Source organism: Anguilla rostrata, chromosome 11 (assembly GCF_018555375.3).
Source record: "Anguilla rostrata isolate EN2019 chromosome 11, ASM1855537v3, whole genome shotgun sequence".
NCBI lineage: Eukaryota > Metazoa > Chordata > Actinopteri > Anguilliformes > Anguillidae > Anguilla > Anguilla rostrata.
In genome coordinates, this window is record NC_057943.1 from 978,210 (window position 1) to 1,005,988 (window position 27,779).

A 27,779-nucleotide genomic window follows, 5' to 3' on the forward strand; every position below is an offset into this window, starting at 1 on the left:
GCAGTAGAATGTACCCACCTGTAATTAATGCCTGTCTATCTGCTCTACCTGTGGCAGTTACAGGTCCGTCTGGATTTTATTCAAACACAAACCAAGTGCACCATGTCCAACAACTTGGGATCTCAGCCAGCTGCTAATTAACTAGAATCAGGCGTGTAAAATTAGCGTGAAACGAAGACTTACAGTTTGGCAGATCTCCAGGAGCAGGGCTGACGGCCCTGGGCTATGATCTGTGTCGTGGTGACGAGTCGCCGTCCTGGGGATGAACAACCCTGCTTCCTTTATTCATTTCAATATTTGTTCATTCTTTTACTCCTTGTGTCTGTGAAGCAGTCTGGGATTCATGTTTTGTAAAAACGGGTATATTATTATCATGACTATGACAACGACGGAAAAGATCGTTATTGTCATGCACATACCAGGCCGCAGGCTGCATGTTTCTGGGTTAAAGAGACTGGCAGGTTGCCAGGTGCGGGGAGAGAGCAGGAAAATGTTCACCACGCTGCTCCACAAGAAATAACATAACATAACATAACATAACGTAACATAACATAACATAACAACATAACATAACATAACATAACAACATAACATAACATAACATAACATAACATAACATAACATAACATAACATAACGTAACATAACTAAAATAACTAACTAACATAACGTAACGTAACGTAACATAACGTAACGTAACGTAACGTAACGTAGCGTAACGTAACATAACATAACATAACATAACATAACATAACATAACAACATAACATAACATAATGTAACGTAATATAACATAACATAACATAACAACATAACATAACATAACATTTAGCCCAACACTGCTCCTCTATTCCTACCACTAAACTGTACTTAATGCTTAGTTTACCTTAAAGCTAGATAATATCTAATGCTGTATCAAGCCGGGCCTTGAATATCCCCAGTGTTTCTGCCTCCACTACATGTCCGGGCAAGCTATTCCACACATTGACCACTCTCTGTGTGAAAAAATATTTCCTAATGTCTGTGTGAAATTTACCCTTTGCCAGTTTCCATTTATGCCCCCTCGTTCTGCTAACTGAACTCAACTTGAATAATTTCCTTTAGTTCACTTTGTTAATCCCTTTAATAAATTTAAAAGCCTCTCAAGCCTTTCCTCATAACACTTATCTTTTATACCTGGAATCAATCTGGTTGCACGTCTTTGGACCTTTTCCAGCACCTCTATATCGTTCTTGTAGTATGGTCCCCAGAAACTGCACACACTACTCTAAGTGTGGTCTGACAAGGGTATTGTATAGGGTGAGTATGATCTCCTTAGATTTATACTCAATACTCCTGGCTATGTATCCCAGCATCCTGTTGGCTTTTTTAACTGATACAGCAAATTGACCAGACCCTGATAAGCTTTGATCAACTATTACTCCCAAGTCTTTCTCTACATGTGCACAATTTAATTTTGTACCACCCATGTTCAAATAAACAGAAATAAACAGCTGTAATCTCACTTTGTTCTGTTTGGATCAGTGTACCCTTGCAAGTGTGTGCTGGTTACCATGGTATTGAGAAGTCTGCATTAATACACCCAGAGCCAAAAAATATCGGCAGCTGTGTGTGTGTGTGCATGTGTGTGTGTGTGTGTGTGTGTGGGAGGAGGAGGGGAGGAGGGGAGGAGGGGAGGAGGGGAGCGGGGTTATGTCCAACTGGTTCTTCCACATGCAGGTCATACCTGTGCCCCACCCTAAAGGGCCTTTAAAAGGAACCAGGGCAGTGATCAGCCCTTATCGCCTTGCTCCGGCTCTGCACACCGGCATTCCCACTCTACGCTCGGCATTCCCACTCTACTCTCCGACATTCCCACTGCCTCTCTGCCACCATGAAGCGCATCAGCAACAGCACCGCCCGGGGCACCAGCCGCAACTTCAGCGCCAGCTCGCTGGGGGGCTACTCCAGCGGGGTGATCCACGCCCCCATCACCGCCGTCTCCGTCAACAAGTCCCTGCTCACCCCCCTCAACCTGGCCATCGACCCCACCATCCAGGTGGTCCGCACGCAGGAGAAGGACCAGATCAAGAGCCTCAACAACCGCTTCGCCTCCTTCATCGATAAGGTCAGTACCGCCTGCACCTGGGCACGCGTCTCTCCCTCTCACACACACACGCGCACACACACACACACACACACACACACACCCATACGCACACACGCACACACACACATGCATACGCACACACACACGCACACACACACATGCATACGCACACACACACACACACGCACACACATATGCACATACACACACGCATACGCACACACATATGCACATACACACACACGCACACACATACACACACACGCACACATACACAGGGCTGGAACAGAGATTTGTGAAGCCTCACAGGAGCATTGTGTATATCTGTGGAAGAAATGCAAACAGTGCCTGCACTCAGACCTCTCTGGAAAATGAATAAAACCAGAAATAATTTAATATTGGTGGATAAGAAAGTACACGGTAAATGCCCAGTGTGAAATTAACCCTTCAAGAGATCATATGATCCCCCCTAGAACTCATACTCTGTCGAAATTGAATTAACACTAGACATTTTACAGTGTGTATAAGTAGCTTACGTTTAATTTACATTGCCATGTGCGTTCACGCCTCAATACTGAACATGTAGTGGTTAGCATTAGTTAGCAGTAGTTTGCCACAGCTTGCAGTAGTTAGCAGTTGTTAACAGCAGTTTGCAGTAGTTTGCAGTTGTAAGCAGTAGTTAGCAGTTGTTAGCAGTACTAAGCAGTTGTTGGCTGTAGTTAGCAGTTGTTTGCAGTAGTTGGCAGTAGTCAGTAGTTGCTAACAGTAATAAGCAGTTGTTTGCAGTTGTTAGCAGTAGTAAGCAGTTGTTTGCAGTAGTAAGCCGTTGTTAGCAGATTTTTTCAGTAGTTTGCAGTAGTAAGCCGTTGTTAGCAGTAGTTTGCGGTACTTAGCCGAACCTAGCATGGGTCTGAGCCTCGCCTGATCCCTGTGGTCACAGAAGCGCAATAAGACAGGAAAAGACAGTGTGAAGTAAAACAGGAAGCTGTGTGAAGAGAGGCTGACAGAGAGGCTTCTTTTTGTTTTCAGACATCTTGTCTCTGAGACCAACATATGCTACAGATCTACTGTTATTTCTCCCACCGCGGATGAGTGTCAGTGCATATGAGAAAAATAATCCCCCCTTCCATTCTGCTCTCCTCTGCTCATCCTCCTCCCTTTCTCTTTCCCTTAAACACACACACCCACGCGCACACACACACACACACACACACACACACACACACAGGTGCGTTTCCTGGAGCAGCAGAATAAGATGTTGGAGACCAAGTGGAACCTGATGCAGAGCCAGTCGAGCACGGGCCGCTCGAACATCGAGCCCATGTTCGAGGCCTACATCAACAACCTGCGCCGCCAGCTCGACCTCATGCACAATGACAAGACCAAGATGGATGGAGACCTGAGGAACATGCAGGGCGTGGTCGAGGATCTCAAGGACAAGTAAGAGTCCAGAAAATACCACTAAGAGCATCGCACTGTAACCCAGTTAAATATCGCTAACAGTATTGCACTGTAACCCAGTTAAATATCACTGACAGCATCGCACTGTAACCCAGTTAAATATCGCTAACAGCATCAGACTGTAACCCAGTTAAATATCGCTAACAGCATCGCACTGTAACCCAGTTAAATATCGCTAACATCACTGCACTGTAACCCAGTTAAATAACGCTAACAGCACTGCACTGTAATCCAGTTAAATATCGCTAACAGCATCGCACTGTAACCCAGTTAAATATCGCTAACAGCATCGCACTGTAACCCAGTTAAATATCGCTAACAACATCGCACTGTAACCCAGTTAAATATCGCTAACAGCATCGGACTGTAACCCAGTTAAATAACGCTAACATCACTGCACTGTAACCCAGTTAAATATCGCTAACAGCATCGCACTGTAACCCAGTTAAATATCGCTAACAGCACTGCACTGTAACCCAGTTAAATATCGCTAACAGCATCGGACTGTAACCCAGTTAAATATCGCTAACAGCATCGCACTGTAACCCAGTTAAATATCGCTAACAGTATTGCACTGTAACCCAGTTAAATATCGCTAACAGTATTGCACTGTAACCCAGTTAAATATCGCTAACAGTATTGCACTGTAACCCAGTTAAATATCACTAACAGTACTGCACTGTAACCCAGTTAAATATTGCTAACAGCACTGCACTGTAATCCAGTTAAATATCGCTAACAGCATCGGACTGTAACCCAGTTAAATATCGCTAACAGCATCGCACTGTAACCCAGTTAAATATCGCTAACAGTACTGCACTGTAACCCAGTTAAATATCGCTAACTGTATTGCACTTTAACCCAGTTAAATATCGCTAACAGTATTGCACTGTAACCCAGTTAAATATCACTAACAGTACTGCACTGTAACCCAGTTAAATATCGCTAACAGCAACATACAGTAATATAGGGAAATATAAAAATAAATGAACATACATCAATGTGACAGAGAGGTCTAGGCTTGACTAATAATAGATTTACCAGCTGTGTTGGTTTTTTGGAATTTAATTTCTGATCTGACCCAACTCCGTCCTGCTCCAGGTACGAGGACGAGATCCACAAGAGGAACACCCGTGAGAATGAATTTGTGATTCTGAAAAAGGTGAGAGTCACCTGTGCACTCACACCTGTGCACTCACACCTGTGCACTCACACCTGTGCACTCACACCTGTGCACTCTCTGTGCGCTCACACCTTTCTGGACATCACGATCTGACACTAGTACCACACCTGCGGCATGTGAGCCGTGCAGCTCCACCTGATTTACCTGCTCTGAGCTCTGCCATTCCACAGGCCAGTTAAAATATGTGTGAAAATATGAAGCGGCCCCAGGGGAAAGCAGAGTGTACTCTCTGTTAAATAACCACCTGATACCTGCAGAGTTTACTGATCATGAAAAGCTAGTTCAGGGCTGTCAGTATGAAAGTTATGTTCAGAAGCTCAATTTTTACTTATACCTGAGCTGCAGTTCCTTTCAGAAATCTAGAACAAATCTGGCAGACAAAAGAGATAATCTCACTCATGGGTGGTACACTGTCTGATACTCTTAACTAGAACAGAGATCATTTAAATTAGTGAGTTTGAAGTTGGTGCTAAATAAGTGAGTTCCTGTTCCCATAGGATGTGGACGATGCTTACATGTGTAAGGTGGACCTGGAGCAAAAAGTGTCCAGCCTGGTGGATGAAATCAACTTCCTGAGGGCCATCTATGATGAGGTGCGGTTCACCGAGGAGAGGATCCTTACACCCCAAACAGAGTCAGACACCCAACAGAGTCACCGTCCCAATAGAGTCAGACACCCAACAGAGTCACCGTCCCAATAGAGTCAGACACCCAACAGAGTCACACACCCAATAGAGTCATACTCCCAACAGATTCATACACCCAACAGAGACACCCTCCCAACAGAGTCACACACCCAGTAGAGTCACACATCCAACAGAGTCATACTCCCAACAGATTCATACACCCAACAGAGTCACCCTCCCAACAGAGTCACACACCCAGTAGAGTCACACATCCAACAAGTCATACTCCCAACAGATTCATACACCCAACAGAGTCACCCTCCCAACAGAGTCACACACGCAACAGAGTCACCCTCCCAACAGAGTCACACACCCAACAGAGTCACCCTCCCAACAGAGTCACCCTCCCAATAGAGTCACACATCCAACAGAGTCACACTCCCAACAGAGTCACCCTCCCAACAGATTCATACACCCAATAGAGTCACCCACCCAACAGAGTCACGCACCCAATAGAGTCACCCACCCAACAGAGTCACACTTCCTCCAGTCCCACAACCCTCACGCAGAACACCACACATTCCACATTCCACTCCAACTATTCCCATGACATGCACTCAGCAGCCACTGCTGTCCAGAGACTCTTAAATGTAAACACATGTAAGGCCAGAGTGTCCAAGACCTGGAAAGCCGATTCGATCACGGTCTGACAAAGTCAACGCAGATCATTTGTCTGGGGCTCCCTCATTGCCAACAGGGGAACCTCGCAACATGGCAGCTTCATCGGTCTCTGACAACTTCCTGTTCCTCTGACCCCCCCCCCCCCCCCCCCACAGGAGATCAAAGAGCTGCAGAACAGCGTGAAGGACACCTGTGTGGTGGTGCAGATGGACAACTCCCGCAACCTCAACATGGACCAGATCGTGGCCGACGTGAAGGCGCAATACGAGGACGTCGCTGTGAAATCCCGCCAAGACACAGAGTCCTGGTACAAGACCAAGGTAAGAGCAGAGGGCTGAGAATAGAATAATAATAATAATAATAATGTTAAATGTTAAATTACACTGACAGACTGAAACGTTGAAAGATGAAAATTCCATCCTAAGTGGGTGTGGTTTAGATTCAGGGGGAGAGCGTGTGCTGGGTGCAGCCCAGAGAGTGCCGTGCTGGTGATGTCACTGACCCTGGCTCTTCCTCCGCAGTTTGAGCAGGTATCTTCGCAGGCCAACGTGTACGGGGACGAGCTGCGCAGCACCAAGACGGAGATCGCCGAGCTGACCCGTCTGATCAGCCGCCTGCAGAGTGAGATCGACAACATCAAGGGACAGGTGAGGAGTGGGGGTGGGGGGGTGGGGGGAGTTGGGCAGGTGAGGAGCGCAGGGGGGCGGGGCAGGGGGGCGGGACAGGTGAAGGGCGCAGGGGGGCGGGGCAGGGGGGCGGGACAGGTGTGGAGCGTGGGGGGGAGTGGGGCAGGTGGGGCAGGGCAAGGGCTGATGTTGCAGCCTTGCTCTTTTTATTCTTTATTTTATTCCATTTCACACATTTTTTGCTGTTTTTGCTCTACTGATTCCAAGGTACCTCAATCAAGCATCTTACCCCTTCGTCTTACTCTGGATCTTCTTGGTCTTATTATTTTCAGTCTTATATTATTCTTGGTCTTTCTATTTTGAGTCTTTTTTGTAGTCTTATTATTCTTGATTAAGCACCGTCAGCAGTCAGGTGTTATATGAGTTTGAAACTTGCTGGAGGGGAAGATGGGCACCCTGTAGATCTCTATGTCTAACTCTGATATTCACCAACCCTGATCTCTATGTCTAACTCTGATATTCACCGACCCAGATCTCTATGTCTAATTCTGATATTCACCGACCCAGATCTCTATGTCTAACTCTGATATTCACCGACCCAGATCTCTATGCCTAACTCTGATATTCACCGACCCAGATCTCTATGTCTAACTCTGATATTCACCGACTCAGATCTCTATGTCTAACTCTGATATTCACCGACCCAGATCTCTATGTCTAATTCTGATATTCACCGACCCAGATCTCTATGTCTAACTCTGATATTCACTGACTCAGATCTCTATGTCTAACTCTGATATTCACCGACTCAGATCTCTATGTCTAACTCTGATATTCACCGACTCAGATCTCTATGTCTAACTCTGATATTCACTGACTCAGATCTCCATGTCTAACTCTGATATTCACCGACTCAGATCTCTATGTCTAACTCTGATATTCACCGACCCAGATCTCTATGTCTAACTCTGATATTCACTGACTCAGATCTCTATGTCTAACTCTGATATTCACCGACTCAGATCTCTATGTCTAACTCTGATATTCACCGACTCAGATCTCTATGTCTAACTCTGATATTCACTGACTCAGATCTCTATGTCTAACTCTGATATTCACCGACTCAGATCTCTATGTCTAACTCTGATATTCACTGACTCAGATCTCTATGTCTAACTCTGATATTCACTGACTCAGATCTCTATGTCTAACTCTGATATTCACCGACTCAGATCTCTATGTCTAACTCTGATATTCACCGACTCAGATCTCTATGTCTAACTCTGATATTCACCGACCCAGATCTCTATGTCTAACTCTGATATTCACTGACTCAGATCTCTATGTCTAACTCTGATATTCACCGACTCAGATCTCTATGTCTAACTCTGATATTCACCGACCCAGATCTCTATGTCTAACTCTGATATTCACTGACTCAGATCTCTATGCCTAACTCTGATATTCACTGACTCAGAGGGCGAATCTGGAGGCTCAGATCGCCGAGGCGGAGGATCGTGGCGAGCTGGCGGTGAAGGACGCCAAGGCGAAGATCCGGGAGCTGGAGAAGGCCCTGCACAGGGCCAAGCAGCAGATGGCCCAGCAGGTGCGCGAGTACCAGGAGCTGATGAACGTCAAGCTTGCCCTGGACATCGAGATCGCCACCTACAGGAAGCTGCTGGAAGGGGAGGAGGACAGGTGAGCGACTCAATGAATATGGCCAACACACAAAAGCAATGTCACAACCAGAATAACAACCACAGAAGAGAGCAACACAACAAAAGCTGAAAAACAAAAGATTAAATGAAATGAACTTTAGTGTGGACACATTTCAAGCACTTCCTTTTTTTTGGTCCTCACAATCCTTTTTTTCCTTGCAGGCTCGGACACCAGTCTGTTGTCAATGTCCATTCCGTGCCATCCAGTAAGTACAGTTCTTCCAGATAAGAGGTAAATGTCCTCATTACTGAGCCTGCACATTTAGGCAGCCGTGAGCTCTGCCGGTCAGCCGGATAAATCTGCGTCTCACTCTGGAATATCCCTCCTCTCCTCCTCTCCTCTGCTCTCCTCTGCTCTCCTCTCCTCTCCACCTCTCCTCCCCTCTCAGGCCCCAAGGCCTTGCCCGTCCTGATCAAGATGATCGAAACCCAAGACCGGTTCAGCTGAGCCCACCGTGTGAACACCTGTGTCCTCTAATCCTGTGGCGCACGCATACACACACACACACACACACACACACATACACACACACACATACACACACACACGCACACACGCACACACACACACAACTCAAAATATTTAGGCTGAATGTTTATGTTTCCAGAAAACTGCTGAAGCTTGATGTAAAAATGTGTTATTATTAAAAACATGTAACATGTCCAGAAAAACCTGAACAGATTTGAGATTCGCCACCGCAGCTTAGCTTCTGTAGAAACAGGTTTTAGGGAGACTTATAGTTTATATAGATTTTAGTTTATTTACAGAGATTTTGGGCAGTGTGAAAAACATCATGTGACCTCTCACCAGGACCAGGGGCAGGACAGCCCAGTCACACCAAGACTCAAACTCCCTGCTGCAGAAATCACGTTTCTTACCTGCAACTAAGAGTGTTCCCGTCCCACAAGCTCTTATACCCCAAAAAGAACCCCCCGTCGGCACTGGGTTTGAAATCTGTGATTACTGGGCAGGACAATCCTTCTCAAATTCAAATCCGAATCCCCCTGCGGCAGCTGCAGACGCCACAAAGCCGGTTCGGAAGCCATGAATGCGCTGTGGTGGGACAGCCTGCACTCAGCCGGCCCTGCGGCTTCACCAGCATTCTCAAATAAACACCGTCTCCCCCTTCTGGTCTGGAGACTGACTGCACACACACACACACACACACACACTGGGGCTTACCTGTCACACACACACACTGGGGCTTACCTGTCACACACACTAACTGCACAAATGGTTTATTTCCTGTTTCTGGTCCCTTTTCAGTTTGCTCGTCATAAATCTGTAAAACTCACTGCCTGTCATGAAAGACTTTGTTTTGTTAAGTAGAAAATAAATGTTTCCTCAATCCTTCTGTAATCCCAAATGCAAATAAACGTTCATGACAAAAGCCTTGTTTGCTCCGTGCAATGTTTCTGGCACCAAAATCCCCAGAAAGGGGCCCAGCGACATCGTCTGCATTCCCGTCCCGATCCTGAACGGAACCCACACTGCTACCTCCGCTGCCTAGCGCACAGCCTCACCCAGTCTCCTCACAGCCTCACCCAGTCTCCTCACACTCTCACCCAGTCTCCTCCACCTCACCCCCAGCTCCTCACACCTCACCAGTCTCCTCCACTCACCCGTCCTCACCTACCAGTCTCCTCACACCCTCACCCAGTCTCCTCACAGCCTCACCCAGTCTCCTCACACCCTCACCCAGTCTCCTCACACCCTCACCCAGTCTCCTCACAGCCTCACCCAGTCTCCTCACAGCCTCACCCAGTCTCCTCACACCCTCACCCAGTCTCCTCACAGCCTCACCCAGTCTCCTCACACCCTCACCCAGGCTCCTCACAGCCTCACCCAGTCTCCTCACACCATCCACCCAGTCTCCTCACACCCTCACCCAGTCTCCTCACAGCCTCACCCAGTCTCCTCACACCCTCACCCAGTCTCCTCACACCATCCACCCAGTCTCCTCACAGCCTCACCCAGGCTCCTCACACCCTCACCCAGGCTCCTCACACCCTCACCCAGGCTCCTCACACCCTCACCCAGTCTCCTCACACCATCCAACCGAGCGTTTACTCCTGCGGTTCTGTGCACAGCTTTCTGCATTACTGTGGCTTGTCACAGACGTAAATATGTTTGTATTCAGAACATGTATTCTGGTGTTTGGTTGGCATGGTTAACTTGCATTACCATTCTAGAGACGTTTACTCCACACGGGAGTGTTGTTAGCCAGCTCTGCTGTTATCGCTCATATTAATCAGCTGAATGTGCTTGTGTTTCTCATCGCTCATCACTCTGGATTACATTGATTAATTCATGTAGTGTAATACAGTCTCAAAATAGAGACAAATGCATTAGGATCTGACACGCTCAGCAATGACAGTAATGCAGTAACTGCACTAAAAGTATTTATAAAGACTTTGGCATCTCAAAGGGCAAGTTTAAAAAATTTTTTTAAATCCCAGTTTTTGGAGTCAGTAATTATGTCCATAGAGATGCACTGGAAGCACTGCCAGTGATGCATGCGGCATGCGGCATGCACCATGCACCATGCATGAGGCAGCATGCAGGCTTCCATGCACAGCACCATAAAGCGCACGCACTGCACCCTGCCCACCTGCACACCGGTTCACTCATGACCTCAGACACCACCTTCATCACTCCTTCATCACACAGAAACACTGCTTGTGAGCTGGCGATCGAATACACTGCACTCTCTGCACAGAAGCAAGGCGGAAGCCTCTGCTAACCATTTGCAAAAAAAGTGAATTCAAAAAATAGCACTTGGATAATCCCGAATACTTTAGGGATAATGCTCTATACACAGATGAGGCAAACGTATAACTTTTTGGACGACACGGGTCCCATTATAACTGGCGTAATGCAGAAACAGGATTTCACAGTAAGAACATCGTACCAGCAGTGGTGGGAGTGTGAAGGTGTGGGGATGCTTTGCTGCCTCGGGACCTGGATGACTCGCTATTATTGAAGGAATCACGAATCCCGCTCTGTGCCAGAAAAGGAGAATGTCCGGTCACCTGTCTGTGAGCTGAAACTGAAGTGAAATTGGGTTATACTGTAAGACATTTATCCAAAACACAAAAGCAAGTCCACATCTGAATGGCTGAAAAGACACACGTTTTTTTGAGTTCTGGAGTGGCCGTGTCAAAGTCCCGACTGGAACCCAGTAGAAATGCTGTTGCGGGACCTGAAACACAGTTCATGCCCGAAAACCGACCAATTTGTCTGAATTAGAGCAGCTCTGCAAAGATGAGTGGACTAAAATTCCTCCACAGCGATGTGAAAGACTGCTATCAAATTTTAGGAAGCATTTAGCTGCATTATCGCTGCTAAAGGTGGTGCAACCCGTTCTGAGGTTTAAGGGGGCAAATACTTTTTAACGTGGGTGATATTTATGTTTGGTAACTTTTTTCAAGAAATAAATGAAATAATATTTTTAAAAATGTTTCGTGTTTACTCAGGTTCCCTTTGTTTAATATTACATTTTGTCTAAAGATCTGAAACCAAATACGCAATAATAGAGTAAATCTAGAAGAGGGAAAATACTTTTTCAAGGCACTGTAGCCCACCAAACATTTTGATGTCAGTCAAGGAGATCGATATAGTGGGATAGAAATTAAAGTTTTTTTGACATCGGTAATTTAATGAGTAAAAACACTGGTCTGTGACAGGCGTAAAAGTGGGCGTGTCATCACTCCACATCGACCAGCCTTGTGGCCGTGACACAGTTCGCCAGATTATGAGGGGACCACCTCTACCCATAATGCTCTGGGCCGTCCTCTGCCAACTACCATCGTCTTTCTTCTCATTCATGCCATCCTCCCTCTGCTCACAGCAGGAAACGGCTCATTTAAGGCTTATTTAACCGCCATTTTACATCTGCCCGCTGGCATCCAGTCTCACTAACTGAGTGAAAACAGACATTGAACATCACACGGCTTGTTTACACCGATTTGCAGTTCACCAGAATTCTTCCAAGGAGATTATCGTTGTCTATAAGCATAGGTGTGTCCATGCATTTTTCCTCAGAAAAACCGCACAGGTTTTTCCACGTGAAATTCATCAGAAGAAGCCACAGGTCACTGCAATGAACCCTGACAAAAATCTGAGCAAAAAAGTTTGAAGAATGTGTTCCCCTTTTTTATTTATTATTTTACCGGAGATACGCCCTGACTGAGTGGGCGGAAGAAAGCCACACCTGAGCAGACACAGCAGAGCTGATAAGCGCTGACGGGACCGACAGCTGAACATACCGCCAACTTTATCTCACAAAACGCAGACAATTCTGCCATGGGAGACAGACCACTCAAAAATGCAAAGAATTATGATTAAACAACCCCCAGAGTTTGGACAACCCCAGACACAGAATCTCACAGAGTGAGAAAGTGGAGGTGTCAACAAACTCGTCTCACAAAATATTTTGCACTCAAGGCCGATGATGTATGAGTTTAGCGCTGCCATCAGGACATCTTTGAGCTGAGCACATTCAGGACTGAGAGCCCGTGCTATCGCCTGCAGCAGCCTTGCAGCAGCACACACCCATCACCTGAAACTGCTGTGAAATGGAAAACATTCCCTAAAATAGAAATTATCCGAAAAAAACAGCTAAAAATGATGCCTATGCCTGAAATATCCAAATCGAAAAGCCTCTCTCTGGGTCTGCACTGCTCTCTCAGGCTCATTGCATATCACTGCATTGATATGTCCACCTTTCACAACCAGAAGCGCTCCACATTGAAGTGACAAACGTGCCACCTCAATCCCCACCTGGGTGAAGCATGGCAGCCATTTTGTGCCTGAACGCTCACCACACATCAGCGGAGGTGGAGGGGGAGGGGGAGGGGGAGGGGATTATTAAACCAGTTCCACTAGGGCAGGACAGGACGGTCAGGTTGGGAGCGCCGGGTTGAGGGTTTAGCCAGAGCTGCAGAGGGAGCCCAGTCCAACCGGCTGGGGTTCAGTCAGCACCCATCTTTAACGCGACCCCTCTCAACACAGATAAGGAGCCGCAGCGCCCTGTCAAACAGGGATGAAGGCGTCTGACATTTCGGAATCTTCAGAAAACGAGTCTAATGAGATTCTTCGGTCAATGAACAACAAAACAAAAACACACAGGGTGAATTCCTTCCATCTAAAGAGGGCTCGTTCCCAAATGAGAAACGAAAGAGGCTTGTCTCCAAAATGGAGGAAGCCTAGTTGCTGTTTTAAAAAAAAAGGACTGAGAACTTACTGTACCAGCACATCCATATCAGACATGACTATTTATGCATCCTTCTTATAACTCCTGCATCCTTCAGCAATGCGTGAATTCTTAGAATTCTCACTTCATGCTTCCATTGTGTATGAGTCTCCATGCAATGTTGGCTGCACGAGGACAGAAGAATGAAACTATCACTGCATTCCAATGACCTCCAGCATCTCAGCGGTCATCATATGAATCTGGGGAACTGCCAGACACATGGCTCACCCCAGCATGTTCACGTACCCAAGGTCAGGTAAGGTTATGACCAAACAAGTGGATCCTGTCTGCGTCCACACAGGGCTGTAATGCACCGGACGGTAGCCAGCATCACGGCCCACTGTTCAATGGGACTGCAGAGCATTACTGACACCTAGTGGTGAGGAGAGGAACTTGTGGGCCGAGGTAAATTGCTGCAGGTTTCCCTACCTGCTTACTGGCCATGAAGGGATGCAGGTCACAAAAGTGTGTTTGTATTATGCAATAACACAATATAAATGATAAATATCAAAGTGTTACTGCTTTGACCATCTCAGCCTTGCCTTTTTGACCTAGAGCATGCTGGGATGCTGAGTGGTAAATTAATCCAGTAATCACACAAACCTGGAAGCACCTGCTTTCATTATAATTTTGTCCTTCATTTACCCAACCATTTCAGCAACCACACACGCACGCACAAACGCACATATTCAGCGAGTCAGAATTATTGACACCCTTGACAAAGATGACAAAAAAGTACTACTGTACGCTCAAATGGGAGCGTTATGTTCTTTTATAACTATGAAATGTATATTAATAACATTGGTCAGAGAAAAGGTTTTGTTTTCACAAATAATCATTTTCTATCTCCAACAGGTGGGCATAAATATTGGTGCCCCTGTTGCCCGATCCATCAGTGCATCAGTGTTCATGTTAAAGCGCGGCTCGTTTTGATATGAAGATGCGTTTCTTTGCACGTGGGACAGGCAGCTCCGCCACACGCACAGACCAGAGACTGTAAAAAATATGGACAAAGCTACTGTGACGTCACTCATTGCCTCTCCGTGGGTCTGTAAAACACGTTTTGAAACTCAATGGCGGGCGCGGCCATGTTCTCGATTTGGAGCCAAAACCATAGAGTTAAGCGGTCTTGTGATTTTTACAATGTGATTGACAGTCCGGTGCGGAAAAGCCCATCAACCTGAACGAACGATTGCAGAACGAACTTGAGGCTAGCTGACTGTCTGCCGTTATGTTTTAAAATATATGATCAAATGTTTACGGAGTTTAATTTCCATCCGTGACTGTACTGTGTCATGTAATCACGTTATATGTATGACATTAATAATACAATTATGTTCAGTTATCTTCAATTTATGTTTCTCGTCAAAACGAATATGCTTAGCTAGCATATCAGCTTGCCAGTGAGCTAGGTAAGCTATCCCTGGTTAGCTCACGCATTAGCAATATGAACTACAGGGGAAGAACATCGACTGCACTGATGGTCAGTCAATCAGAGATGTGTAGACTACTGGTGATTTGACTAGGCTAATTTTCATATAACTGTCTGGTAGACCTGCTGTTAAGCAAGCAAGTTATCGTCGTAGGTTTTCGCCACAGTCAGTTAATGAGCCATTAACTGCTACTACTCCATCGCCGTTTGTGGTGTTCACTTGCTGGGTGACGCTAGCTGACCGATCGTTCGCAAGTCACTTTTTACCGAATAAAAATGAACACTGTCAGCGGTGATTAACAAATCTACCAAGTATTTTAATAACTGATCTACAGGCGTGTAAATATGACAACGCACTTTGAAGAGCAAGTTTTCCACCTGTTGCATAAAGACAAAAATAATGTACATTGAATTTCTAATTATTATTATTTTCTTGCTAGCTTCTAGCTTTGTCACATTCGTGCAGCATAGCCCAGGTAGACATTTACGGAATGTAGCCTACACTACTGACAAGCCGTCAAACACGTTTGACAGATGGAATATTTGCCGGTTAGGGTTAGCTAGCTAGTCAAATGGCTTGGTAGCCGAAGTTGCGAACTGTTTTAGCATAGGCTACTGGACTACCACATATAGCAAATAAGCGTTAGCTGATTACGCTTTCTGCCAACTAATTATTTGGTTAAGTGGGCTAAAGGAAATAGTAAAAATGACTCGGCTACCGCAAAACTTCAGAAGAGGGTTATTTTATGGTCGTCTAGTGAAGCTGTAAATAGCACACGCTATAATGAAACCACTACAAAATGGGATGCCTGCATTTTCTGACTTCGCACAGGTGGACCGTGGTCGGAGCCGCAATGTCAAGGCCAAGAGACGCCACCTCCCACCCCAGTGACCACAGATTGTAGCCCCTACTGTAGCTCAGTTCTCCGCAGTAATCCGGAAGTGACGCAAGTTGTACCTCATTGGTCCAGAACAAATATTGGCACTGTGCCCAAATGACGCAATAAATCATAAAATCGACCCATGGACAGTCATAAGACGAATAAAATACACCTATTATGACTATTTGTTCTTGTGAGAAAAAATTATTGACTTTGTATTTTGATCGCATTTGTACCGTAGACTTACATGGAAACCGGATATGAAAACACCTATACTGGAGCCATCCGTAGTGGCGCTAGTGAGCAACCAGGAACTACAACACCAGGAAATGAGCTTCAAAAACGAAGTCTGGTTTTGGCCGCTTGGCACAGACGCAAATCTTACTGCACGTTGTCTTTATCCTACGAAAATAAAGATTCAGTTTAACCCCTACAAATGCACAAAATTACATTCTATTCTTAAAATGTCAATCGAGCAATTATTGTTCAGTAATCTGAAATTCTGTCCTCCCCTGTGTTTACTGAACAGTATTCCATCCCAGGGATAGTCATCAACATCAAAACCACTAAACAGGCTTTTATTTTGAAGCTGGCCCGGGAACCTGCTTCGATTCGATTCTAGCTATAAATTCTGTGGCGTCATATCCTTTGATTACGACTTTTTGTAGGCCAACCCGGACGTTTCTTCCGCCATGGGTTCCCTCTTCAGATTTCTAATGCTTTTTTCCCATAGGGATTTCGTTTTCTGCCGAAAATAAGGTCTGTGGTTAACGTATGTCGAAGACTGTTTCACGTGTTGTTCTACTAGATAAATTACACCCATTAATATCTCAACCGTGAATTTAGAAGCTGTTATGTGCTTTAAAAAGTAAGTTGCGTATAAGTCTGCCAAATGCCTGTAATGTAATGTAATGTAAGTTGCTATGTTGAAACTACAACGGTTGTCGCGTGCAGGCGGGCTAGTATGGAAACTTGAGTGGCGGTTGCCAGAAAGCGACCATTGTTGTAGTTTCAATATAGCAATTTGTTAGCAACTTACTTTTTAAAAGCAGGTAACAGCTTCGAAATGCAGGGTGGGTGATATTGATTGGTGTAATTTATCTCGTAGAACAAAACGTGGAGATCTCTTAAGTTCACGTTCAGCACAGACTTTATTTTCGGCAACAAAAAAAAAAAAAAACGAAATCCCTATGGGGAAAATGCACTGGAAATCTGACGAAGGAACCCATGGCTCAAAAAAGGAATTATTTTTGGTTTTAGGACTACAAACTGTAACACAATTTAATCGCTCTAAAAACGGCTGGTCTGGAACTCTTTGTCGTGGTCCCAGTCTAATCTAGATTTTAGCGTTCGCAACGCCACCTAGAGGACACCAAAGTTGCGTATTACGTAAACCAGCTGCTGACCAGGTTTTACAAGATACTGGGGGCTTGTTCATACAGTTTTGAATGACAGCACGGCAACAACCGAACGCTTGGGAATCAAAATGAGACATGCTGTCATGCCCATTATCTTTCAGAGGCAAATATACTTTCCAGAGAAAAAATATTTCACATTTCCATTCGCCCGCGCCGGAGACGTGGGCTCCAAAGCTACTCCCTCTCTGTGAAGTTTATTTCAGCTTCGGAAGCAAAACGAGCAAATTAATAATATTAATTCGGCTAATGCAACGGTCGACCCTTCCATAGCATGATTCCGGAATGACGGGGCGTAAACCGGAGTCGCAAATACGCAGAGGAAGTTGCTCAGTTTTTGGCTACATTGCATACATACCTAGCGCAATAACGAATTAACCACATACTGCTACCTCGAGCAGGGTATGCGATTATCGTGAATATCGGGCAAATCTGAAGTGGCTTTGCGTCTGCGATTTTAGATTTTTAATTCAGGTATTGCGCCATTTAAATTCGCCAGCGGATCTACAGTCACTCAAATAGCCTACGTTTGCGTGTAGTCTCTCGTAAGACCTGGGTATTGTTGCAGATCATTACTGAATTAAGAATTCAAGACCTTAGCATAAAAAAGTTTCCTTGAGAAGAAAAACAATGAGCGCTCCGTGGGATCTCGTCGGCACACCTCTGCACCGTAAGATATTTTTAACGCCATCCTCAATTATTCATATAGCTTTCAGTAATTTCAGAATTAAGAATTATCGCCGATTTTTCGTCTGGATATTAAAAACAACAGTTACCCGTGCCACCCACTCCTCGTCTAAGTGCACGTCATTCATTTCTGCTCGCGCTGTGGTATTGGGTCGAAGATTTGACACTTTAGCCCGGGACAGATGCCATTCAGATTAGCATTTACACTCTTTTCTAATGCTGTGAGCGAGACGTATCCCGTTTAACGTTAAATCGTGTTACACCGAACCACCACGTTTTTATTGCGGACACGCCCTTGTCTCGTTTTATGTTGGGGAAAATACCCAATATATAAGTAATCGTGTGGTGCATCCGCATCATTAATTAATGCATTTCACCAATGCAAGTTGTGTTTTAACTACTTTTTTTGGTTTACAGTTTGGTTCGACTAGTGAGCAGTAACAGTAACCACAACGTAATAAAGTTATTTTGTAACTTGCATTTGTCTCCAAATTAAAGTCTCTTCAGTACTGAATCTACAGATGATCCTTTTCATCATCTGAACTGTACTTATGCCACTTAACAGCGCTCTAGACATTAATCACTGCCGAAATAAATAAATAAATAAATACAGATACAGTCAAGAATCTTGAATGCTTTAAACAAAAACCTCTCTGGTCTAAATGAAACTGGCAAATCGTTTGCAGATTTCCTTATCTAGTTCGCCAATTTAACCCTTTAAAAAGTAGTTGTTTTTTTTTTGGAATGTTTCTTCAAAATTCTAAATTAGCGTTCTAAAACTCCATTACTTTCAATAACCATTAGTGATTATTACATCATCATTAGAATGTTGTTCTAATTACATATTTGCGATCTTACACCGTAACAGAGCGATGTAAGGCTGTGTGTGTCAGGTGAGACGAGCGTGGGCGTGTAATGTACTCTGTTCTGGGACAGGCCTCCACACCCTGCACAGGGACGCCATGGCAGCCTACAGCCTGGACCCCCGGCCGGACTCCCTGTTTGGGGGCCAGTGCCCGAGGGAGGTGCTGCGGAGTGGGCGCTACGTCGCCCTGGATACGGGCGGAGGCGAGGACCTTGACGGGGCGGGGGCGGGAGACGGCGAGCGGCTGCAGGACGCCGTTACCGTGGTTACCGCCGCGCTGGCGCAGAGCCGGGTGCTGAGGGTGGCGGGCCCGGCCGGGGCGGGGAAGTCCACGGCGGTGCAGAAGCTGCTGGCGGACTGGGCCTCTGGGGTGAGGCTGACCCGCTTCGCCTTCCTGTTCCCGCTGCCGCTGGGGGAGCTGGGCTCTGGGATGGGGCAGGGAGGGTCCGGGATGGGGGAGCGGGGGTCCGGGAAGGGGGAGTTGGGCTCTGGGATGGGGCAGGGAGGGTCCGGGACAGGGGAGCGCTCTCTGGCAGACCTGCTGTCCCAGCAGCACCCCCACCTATCCAGCACCTCCATGGACCTGGTGTTCCAGAAACCTCAGGCCCTGCTGTTTGTGCTGGATGGGCTTGACCAGGACCAGGACCAGGCACCCCCCTGCAGTGACCCAAACCAGCCAACCCCTCTCCCTGGAGCTGCACCCCCCTGCAGCGACCCAAACCAGCCAGCCCCCCTCTCTGCGCTGGTGTCTGGGCTGCTCAGGGGCACCCTCCTTCTGGGGGCCTCTGTGCTGGTGACCTGCAGGCCCCCGGCGTCTCTGGAGCCCCTGTCCGAAAGCGAGGGGGGGCGCGTGGAGGTGCAGGGCCTCTCTCAGGAGGGCAGGGGGGCGTACCTGCGCCTGTTCTTCCCTGACCCGCGGGAGGCCGCCCAGGTTCTGGAGCACATGGAGGAGACGCTGGGGTTCTGTTCCCTGGCCCGCCTGCCCGGGTTCTGCTGGACCCTGTGCTCTGTGTACCGGGAGGCGCGGGCAGCCGGACGGGCCCTTCCCAAAACGCTGACCCACGTGTTCGCCCAAGCCACCGCCAGCCTGTTCCAGCGGCACGCGGTGGGGGCGGAGCCTGCCGCCGCCCTGCTCACAGGGCTGGGCAAGATGGCCGCCGGCGCGGTGCTGAGCGGCGCCGGGAGCTGCTCTCGGGAGGAGGTGGCGGCCTTCGGCCTCCCGCCGCCCCAGGCCTCGGCGCCGCTGCGGGACTTCCTGCGCCCGCGCTCCTGCTCCTTCCTCTCGCCCGAGCTGGCGCAGTTCCTCCTGGCTGTGGCCTACCACCGAGGCTGCTGGGATAGGGGCGGCCTGCCGGACCTGCTGGAGCTGGCCGCCGGCAAGGCCGACCTCCTGGAGCTCTTCCTGGCGGGGCTGTGCGACCCCTCCCAGAGGGCACCACTGGAGGGCGCCGTCGGGAAGTTCGACAGTGACCGCGCCCTGGAGCTCACCGCCTGGCTGAAGGAGATGACCCAGGAGGCCGTGCAGTCCTACCACAAAGAGCGCCACCTGCGGGCCTTCCGGCTGCTGCAGCAGCGGCAGGACGCTGCTCTGGCGGTAGCGGCCGTGGGGCCCTCCGCGCGTCTGGGGCTCAGCTACGGTGGCCTGAGTGTCCAAGATTCAGCGGCGCTGAGCTACATGGCGACGTGCTGCGGGGAGCTGGAGCAGCTGAATCTGTACTGCACTAAAAACCTGTCGGAGGAGGTGGCCCGTCGCCTGCTGCCCGCCATCATCGTCGCCAAGAAGATCATGTGAGTCAGTCAGGGAGCACATTCATAAAGATATATCATATTTATAGAGATTATTGTATGATTCAAACACTTTTCATCAGCAAAGTAGCTGGGTTCAATTACACAGAGCTTGCGCTAGCTAAAGTAGCCTGGGTTCAATTACACAGTGCTGTGCGCTAGCTAAAGTAGCCTGGGTTAAAGCTATTACAAACCAACAGAGCTGTGCGCTAGCTAAAGTAGCCTGGGTTAGTTTACACAGAGCTGTGCGCTAGCTAAAGTAGCCTGGGTTCATTTACACAGAGCTGTGCGCTAGCTAAAGTAGCCTGGGTTCATTTACACAGAGCTGTGCGCTAGCTAAAGTAGCCTGGGTTAGTTTACACACAGCTGTGCGCTAGCTAAAGTAGCCTGGGTTAATTTACACAGAGCTGTGCGCTAGCTAAAGTAGCCTGGGTTAGTTTACACACAGCTGTGCGCTAGCTAAAGTAGCCTGGGTTAGTTTACACACAGCTGTGCGCTAGCTAAAGTAGCCTGGGTTAGTTTACACACAGCTGTGCGCTAGCTAAAGTAGCCTGGGTTAGTTTACACACAGCTGTGCGCTAGCTAAAGTAGCCTGGGTTAATTTACACAGAGCTGTGCGCTAGCTAAAGTATGCATTTAAAGTTCGTTGAGCACTGATCTGGAGTGACCCCTCTGCCTGGGGACCCCCCACTTCTCCACATTGTGCAGTCTGACCCAGAGCACCCTCTGCCCTGGGTCCTACGCCCCCCTGACTGCCGGGATCCAGCGTGGGGCCGTCCGCGAGCTGGACCTGTCCTACTGCCCCATGGGAGACCGCGGAGCCCAGAGTCTGTGCGCCGGACTGGTGGGGAGCGCTCTGCAGATACTGAGGTACGGAGGGAGGGAGGGAGAGAGGGAGGGAGGGAGAGTGAGGGGGAGGAGAGAGGAGAGTGAGGGGAGAGAGGGAGGGAGAGAGGGGAGGGAGGAGGGAGAGAGGGAGAGAGGAGAGGGGAGGGAGAGAGAAGAGAGGGAGGAGGAGATAAGCAGTGCGGGTTAAGAACGACAGATATCTTGCTAATTAACACACATTTTGAAATTCAGAAGACAGGCCTTTGTTTGACTGATCAGGCCTCTGCTGTCTTGACTGTGTGTGCTGTCTGTGTGTTTGCGTGTGTGCATGCGTGTGTGTGTGCATGTGTGCGCGTGTGTTTATATGTGCATGTGTGTGTGCATGTGTGTGTGTGTGTCTGTAGGGTCCCATGCTGCAGGCTGACGGAGGTGAGCTGTGGCTACCTGGCGAGCGCTCTGTGCTCCTCACAGCTCCACCTGCTGGACCTGCGGGGGAATGACATAAAGGATGCAGGGCTGGTACAGCTGAGCCAGTCACTGAGGAGCCCCCAGTGCCAGCTACAGGAGCTGGGGTAGGACTGCCTACAAACACTATACACACTGTACACATACACACACACACTATACACTATATACACACACTCTACACACACACACACACACACACTATACACTATATACGCACACGCACTATACACACATGCACACACTATATACACACACACTATACACACACACACGCAAACTCACTATACACACTACAAACACACACACACACACACACAGACACAGCCCAAACTTTCTAATCGTTGGCTGTTTGCTCAGTTGTGGTTGTACTTGCGTACAGCTTTAAATAACACAGAGCCCATAATTACAGCCCCTGCATCTCAGCCTGCAGCAGTGGGATAAAATAAAACCAGGGCCAGTTTGCATTTCCACTTTCTCCTGGAGTGGTGTTTCACACAGCACAGTGCTTAGTGTGTTTACCCCATTTCTCTTGTATTATATAGTACACTGTAATGTGTTCACATGGCAGTTTGTGTCTATGAATGCGTGCGTGCGTGCGCGTGCGTATGCATGTGTGTGTGCGTGTGTGCGTGTGTGTGTGTGTGTGTGTGTGTGTGTGTGCGTGCGTGTATGTGTGTGTGTGTGTGTGCAGGCTGCAGATGTGTAAGCTGACGGGCGTGTCCATGGAGGCTCTCTCCTCTGCGCTGTGCTCTGGGAGCTCAGTGCTCAGATCTGTGGACCTGAGGAACAACGACCTGAAGGACCACGGCCTGGCCTGCCTGTGCACCGCCCTGAGAGACCCACACTGCCCCCTACAGGCCCTGTGGTAACTATACACTATACACACACATACACACACACACACTGCCCTGAGAGACCCACACTGCCCCCTACAGGCCCTGTGGTAACTATACACTATACACACACATACACACACACACACTGCCCTGAGAGACCCACACTGCCCCCTACAGGCCCTGTGGTAACTATACACTATACACACACATACACACACACACTGCCCTGAGAGACCCACACTGCCCCCTACAGGCCCTGTGGTAACTATACACTATACACACACATACACACACACACACTGTCCTGAGAGACCCACACTGCCCCTACAGGCCCTGTGGTAACTATACACTATACACACACATACACACACACACACTGCCCTGAGAGACCCACACTGCCCCCTACAGGCCCTGTGGTAACTATACACTATACCACACATACACTGCCCTGAGAGACCCACACTGCCCCTACAGGCCCTGTGGTAACTTACAATATACACACACATACACACACACACACTGCCCTGAGAGACCCACACTGCCCCCTACAGGCCTGTGGTAACTATACACTATACACACACATACAAACACACACACTGCCCTGAGAGACCCACACTGCCCCCTACAGGCCCTGTGGTAACTATACACTATACACACACATACACTGCCCTGAGAGACCCACACTGCCCCCTACAGGCCCTGTGGTAACTATACACTATACACACACATACACACACACACACTGCCCTGAGAGACCCACACTGCCCCCTACAGGCCCTGTGGTAACTATACACTATACACACACACTGCCCTGAGAGACCCACACTGCCCCCTACAGGCCCTGTGGTAACTATACACTATACACACACACTGCCCTGAGAGACCCACACTGCCCCCTACAGGCCCTGTGGTAACTATACACTATACACACACACACTGCCCTGAGAGACCCACACTGCCCCCTACAGGGCCTGAGGTAACTACACACTATACACACACATACACACACACACACACTGCCCTGAAAGACCCACACTGCCCCCTACAGGCCCTGTGGTAACTATACACTAAACACACACTGCCCTGAGAGACCCACACTGCCCCCTACAGGCCCTGTGGTAACTATACACACACACACTGCCCTGGGAGACCCACACTGCCCCCTACAGGGCCTGAGGTAACTACACACTATACACACACATACACACACACACACACACTGCCCTGAAAGACCCACACTGCCCCCTACAGGGCCTGAGGTAACTACACATTATACACACACACACACACACTGCCCTGAGAGACCCACACTGCCCCCTACAGGGCCTGTGGTAACTATACACTATAGACACACATACACACACACACACTGTCCTGAGAGACCCACACTGCCCCCTACAGGCCCTGAGGTAACTATACACTATACACACACACTGCCCTGAGAGACCCACACTGCCCCCTGCAGGGCCTGGGGTAAGGGTACACACACTATACACTATACACAGGTGGATGGGGCTCAGGTGGGTAGGATTCAGGTGGGTAGGGTTCAGGTGGGTAGGGTTCAGGTGGGTGGGGTTCAGGTGGGTGGGGCTCAGGTGGGTAGGATTCAGGTGGGTAGGGTTCAGGTGGGTGGGGCTCAAGTGGGTGGGGTTCAGGTGGGTGGGGCTCAGGTGGGTAGGATTCAGGTGGGTGGGGCTCAGGTGGGTAGGATTCAGGTGGGTGGGGCTCAGGTGGGTGTGTCCTGGTGGTCTGGCTCTTGTTTTTCTGATGCCTCCCTGCTGCCCTCCTGTGGCAGTGTGATGGACTGCGATCTGACGGACGCTTGCTGCGCTGACCTGGCGGACTCCCTGCAGACAGCAGGGCGCGCTCTGACGGAGCTGGACCTGTCCGTTAACGAGCTGGGGGACGCTGGGGTCATGCAGCTCATCCGCACATTCAGAGCAGGACTGCCACAGAAGTACCAGGAGGTGATTCAATCTACCCACAGACTAAACGCAGCGCCAGAACTCAGTACAGAAGAGTGATTCAATCTAACCACACAGAGCTCAGAACAGCAGACTGCACCCCAAGGAAACTCAGGTACCAGAGAGAGTGATTCAATCTAACCACACAGAGCTCAGAACAGCAGACTGCACCCCAAAGAAACTCAGGTACCAGAGAGAGTGATTCAGTCTAACCACACAGAGCTCTGCTCACGCCCCCTCTGTGTTGCAGGCTGACGCGCTGTGAGCTGGGGGGGCAGACGTTTCGGGAGTTGGCGGCTCTGCTCCGGACCCCGGGCTCGCGGCTGAAGGAGCTGGAGGTGGGGCTGAATCAGGTGGGAGACGCCGGGGCCACACACCTGTGGGGGGCGCTGCGGGACCCTGCCTGCACCCTGCAACACCTGGAGTGAGTGCCAGCCCATCGGGATGTCCCCTAATAACACAGAGCCCCGTGGGGATTAGGGATGTCCCCTAATAACACAGAGCCCCGTGGGCATTAGGGACGTCCCCTAATAACACAGAGCCCCGTGGGGATTAGGGACGTCCCCTAATAACACAGAGCCCTGTGGGGATTAGGGACGTCCCCTAATAACACAGAGCCCCGTGGGGATTAGGGACGTCCCCTAATAACACAGAGCCCCGTGGGGATTAGGGATGTCCCCTAATAACACAGAGCCCCGTGGGGATTAGGGATGTCCCCTAATAACACAGAGCCCCGTGGGGATTAGGGATGTCCCCTAATAACGCAGAGCCCCGTGGGGATTAGGGATGTCCCCTAATAACACAGAGCCCTGTGGGGATTAGGGATGTCCCCTAATAACACAGCCCCGTGGGGATTAGGGACTTCCCCTAATAACACAGAGCCCTGTGGGGATTAGGGACGTCCCCTAATAACACAGAGCCCCGTGGGGATTAGGGATGTCCCCTAATAACACAGAGCCCCGTGGGGATTAGGGATGTCCCCTAATAACACAGAGCCCTGTGGGGATTAGGGATGTCCCCTAATAACACAGAGCCCCGTGGGGATTAGGGATGTCCCCTAATAACACAGAGCCCCGTGGGGATTAGGATTAGGGTTGTCCCCTAATAACACAGAGCCTCGTGGGCATTAGGATTAGGGATGTCCCCTAATAACACAGAGCCCCGTGGGGATTAGGGATGTCCCCTAATAACACAGAGCCCCGTGGGGATTAGGGATGTCCCCTAATGACACAGAGCCCCGTGGGGATTAGGGATGTCCCCTAATAACACAGAGCCTCGTGGGGATTAGGGATGTCCCCTAATAACACAGAGCCCCGTGGGATTAGGGATGTCCCCTAATAACACAGAGCCCCGTGGGGATTAGGGATGTCCCCTAATAACACAGAGCCCCGTGGGGATTAGGGATGTCTCGTAATAATGCTGTAGGGTAGAGGTGGTGGGGTTGATTGACAACTCTCTCCCTCTGTAGTGTGGAGATGTTGGGGTTGATTGACAGCTCGCTCTCTGTAGTGTGGCGATGGTGGGGTTGATTGACAGCTCTCTCTGTCTGTAGTGTGGAGATGTTGGGGTTGATTGACAGCTCTCTCACTCTGTAGTGTGGCGATGGTGGGGTTGATTGACAGCTCTCTCTCTCTGTAGTGTGGAGATGTTGGTGTTGATTGACAGCTCTCTCTCTCTGTAGTGTGGTGATGGTGGGGTTGATTGACAGCTCTCTCTCTCTGTAGTGTGGAGATGGTGGGGTTGATTGACAGCTCTCTCTCTCTGTAGTGTGGAGATGTTGGGGTTGATTGACAGCTCTCTCTCTCTGTAGTGTGGTGATGGTGGGGTTGATTGACAGCTCTCTCTCTCTGTAGTGTGGAGATGGTGGATTTGACGGACGGGTGTGTGGCTGAGCTGTGTGCAGCGGTCAGGTCCAGCGGTCTGAAGAGTCTGGTGCTGAAAAATAACCAGCTGACCGACGATGTTGTTCCCGCCCTGGTCGCCATGGCGAAGGACAGCCGCACCCTTCGGGAGCTGAAGTGAGTACATGGTGACCACAGTTCTGATTGGCCAGTTCAGACTGGGGAGTAAACACTTATGATTGGCCAGTTCAGACTGGGGAGTAAACACTTATGATTGGCCAGTTCAGACTGGGGAGTAAACACTTATGATTGGCCAGTTCAGACTGGGGAGTAAACACTTCTGATTGGCCAGTTCAGACTGGGGAGTAAACACTTCTGATTGGCCAGTTCAAACTGGGGAGTAAAATGCCCAGAATTAAGATCACAATTTTGCTGGCAGGAAAATATTCCCACAGGACTGGTAAAGAGTAAAATGGCCCGTGTGTGTGTGTGTGCGTGCGCGCGTGTGTGTGTGTGTGTGTGTGCGTGAGTGTGTGTGTGTGCGTGAGTGTGTGTGAATGTGTGTGAGTGTGTGTGTGTGTGTGCGCGTGTGCGTGCGTGCGTGTGTGCGTGCGTGTGTGTGTGTGTGTGTGTGTGTGTGTGAAACATGGCTATCATAATGAGTTTTAGATTTATTTTTTTGCTTTACTCATAACCACACTGTTTTGGAAACGAAGGGGTGTGGTCAGCATAGGACCTTACACGCTTTCTCTAAAGTCCCTCTCGCTCGTCTCCTCTTCCTCTCCATCTCTCTCTCGTTCTACCCATCTCTCCCTCTCCATCTCTCTCTCAGCCTGCAGTATAATGACTTCAGTGAGGATGTGTTTGAGCTGATGGACGCCTGTGGGAAGATAAGGTACTGAGAGAGACTGCCCTTCCGCCTGCTGGACCGTGCTATCCACCGCCCTCTCACTCCTCTGGAGAAACACTGCGTTTAAAATGGATGACTTCATACGCATCATCACGGCTTTACATACTGGGTCCTGTACAGGTCCCCTCTCAGCGGGAGAGACGCCATGTTCTCTGCTTCTGTCTGACTTCCGGTTTTGATTGGGTTTGATTGAGTGACCAATCCTGCCATTTTCATTTTGTTCCTGTGG

General features: G+C 48.8%; 2 protein-coding genes across 3 annotated transcripts; both read left to right on the forward strand.

The window, feature by feature from the left end:
• Positions 1-1,777: 1,777 nt before the first annotated feature.
• LOC135235144 (intermediate filament protein ON3-like) lies at positions 1,778-9,774 on the forward strand. Of its 2 annotated transcripts, none has more exons than XM_064300376.1 (9): positions 1,778-2,106; positions 3,317-3,528; positions 4,651-4,711; positions 5,230-5,325; positions 6,195-6,359; positions 6,561-6,686; positions 8,143-8,363; positions 8,546-8,615; positions 8,773-9,774. In XM_064300376.1, the coding sequence occupies exons 1-8, from the start codon at positions 1,873-1,875 to the stop codon at positions 8,610-8,612; spliced, it is 1,182 nt and encodes a 393-aa protein (XP_064156446.1). In that variant the 5' UTR covers positions 1,778-1,872; the 3' UTR covers positions 8,613-8,615; positions 8,773-9,774. The 2 variants fall into 2 exon arrangements, with proteins under 2 accessions (XP_064156446.1, XP_064156445.1); XM_064300375.1 differs by having other exon boundaries at positions 8,546-8,589.
• A 7,068-nt stretch (positions 9,775-16,842) lies between these two features.
• Positions 16,843-27,718, forward strand: si:ch73-233m11.2 (NACHT, LRR and PYD domains-containing protein 12). The gene is made up of 10 exons (XM_064300234.1): positions 16,843-18,036; positions 18,990-20,706; positions 21,412-21,573; positions 21,936-22,103; positions 22,691-22,864; positions 24,631-24,802; positions 24,873-24,985; positions 25,050-25,223; positions 26,653-26,817; positions 27,473-27,718. Exons 1-10 carry the CDS (start codon positions 17,997-17,999, stop codon positions 27,540-27,542), a joined length of 2,955 nt encoding a protein of 984 aa, XP_064156304.1. The 5' UTR covers positions 16,843-17,996; the 3' UTR covers positions 27,543-27,718.
• Positions 27,719-27,779: the final 61 nt, after the last annotated feature.

Excerpts from the sequence above, each read along its gene's own strand:
- LOC135235144 (XM_064300375.1), top strand. The coding sequence starts at position 1,873 with ATGAAGCGCATCAGCAACAGCACCGCCCGGGGCACCAGCCGCAACTTC. Across the intron at positions 3,529-4,650 it reads GTCGAGGATCTCAAGGACAA|GTACGAGGACGAGATCCACA; the intron begins GTAAGAGTCCAG and ends GTCCTGCTCCAG. Across the intron at positions 8,590-8,772 it reads TGTCCATTCCGTGCCATCCA|GCCCCAAGGCCTTGCCCGTC; the intron begins GTAAGTACAGTT and ends CTCCCCTCTCAG.
- si:ch73-233m11.2 (XM_064300234.1), top strand. The coding sequence starts at position 17,997 with ATGAGCGCTCCGTGGGATCTCGTCGGCACACCTCTGCACC. Across the intron at positions 20,707-21,411 it reads ATCGTCGCCAAGAAGATCAT|TCTGACCCAGAGCACCCTCT; the intron begins GTGAGTCAGTCA and ends CACATTGTGCAG. Across the intron at positions 25,224-26,652 it reads TGCACCCTGCAACACCTGGA|TGTGGAGATGGTGGATTTGA; the intron begins GTGAGTGCCAGC and ends CTCTCTCTGTAG.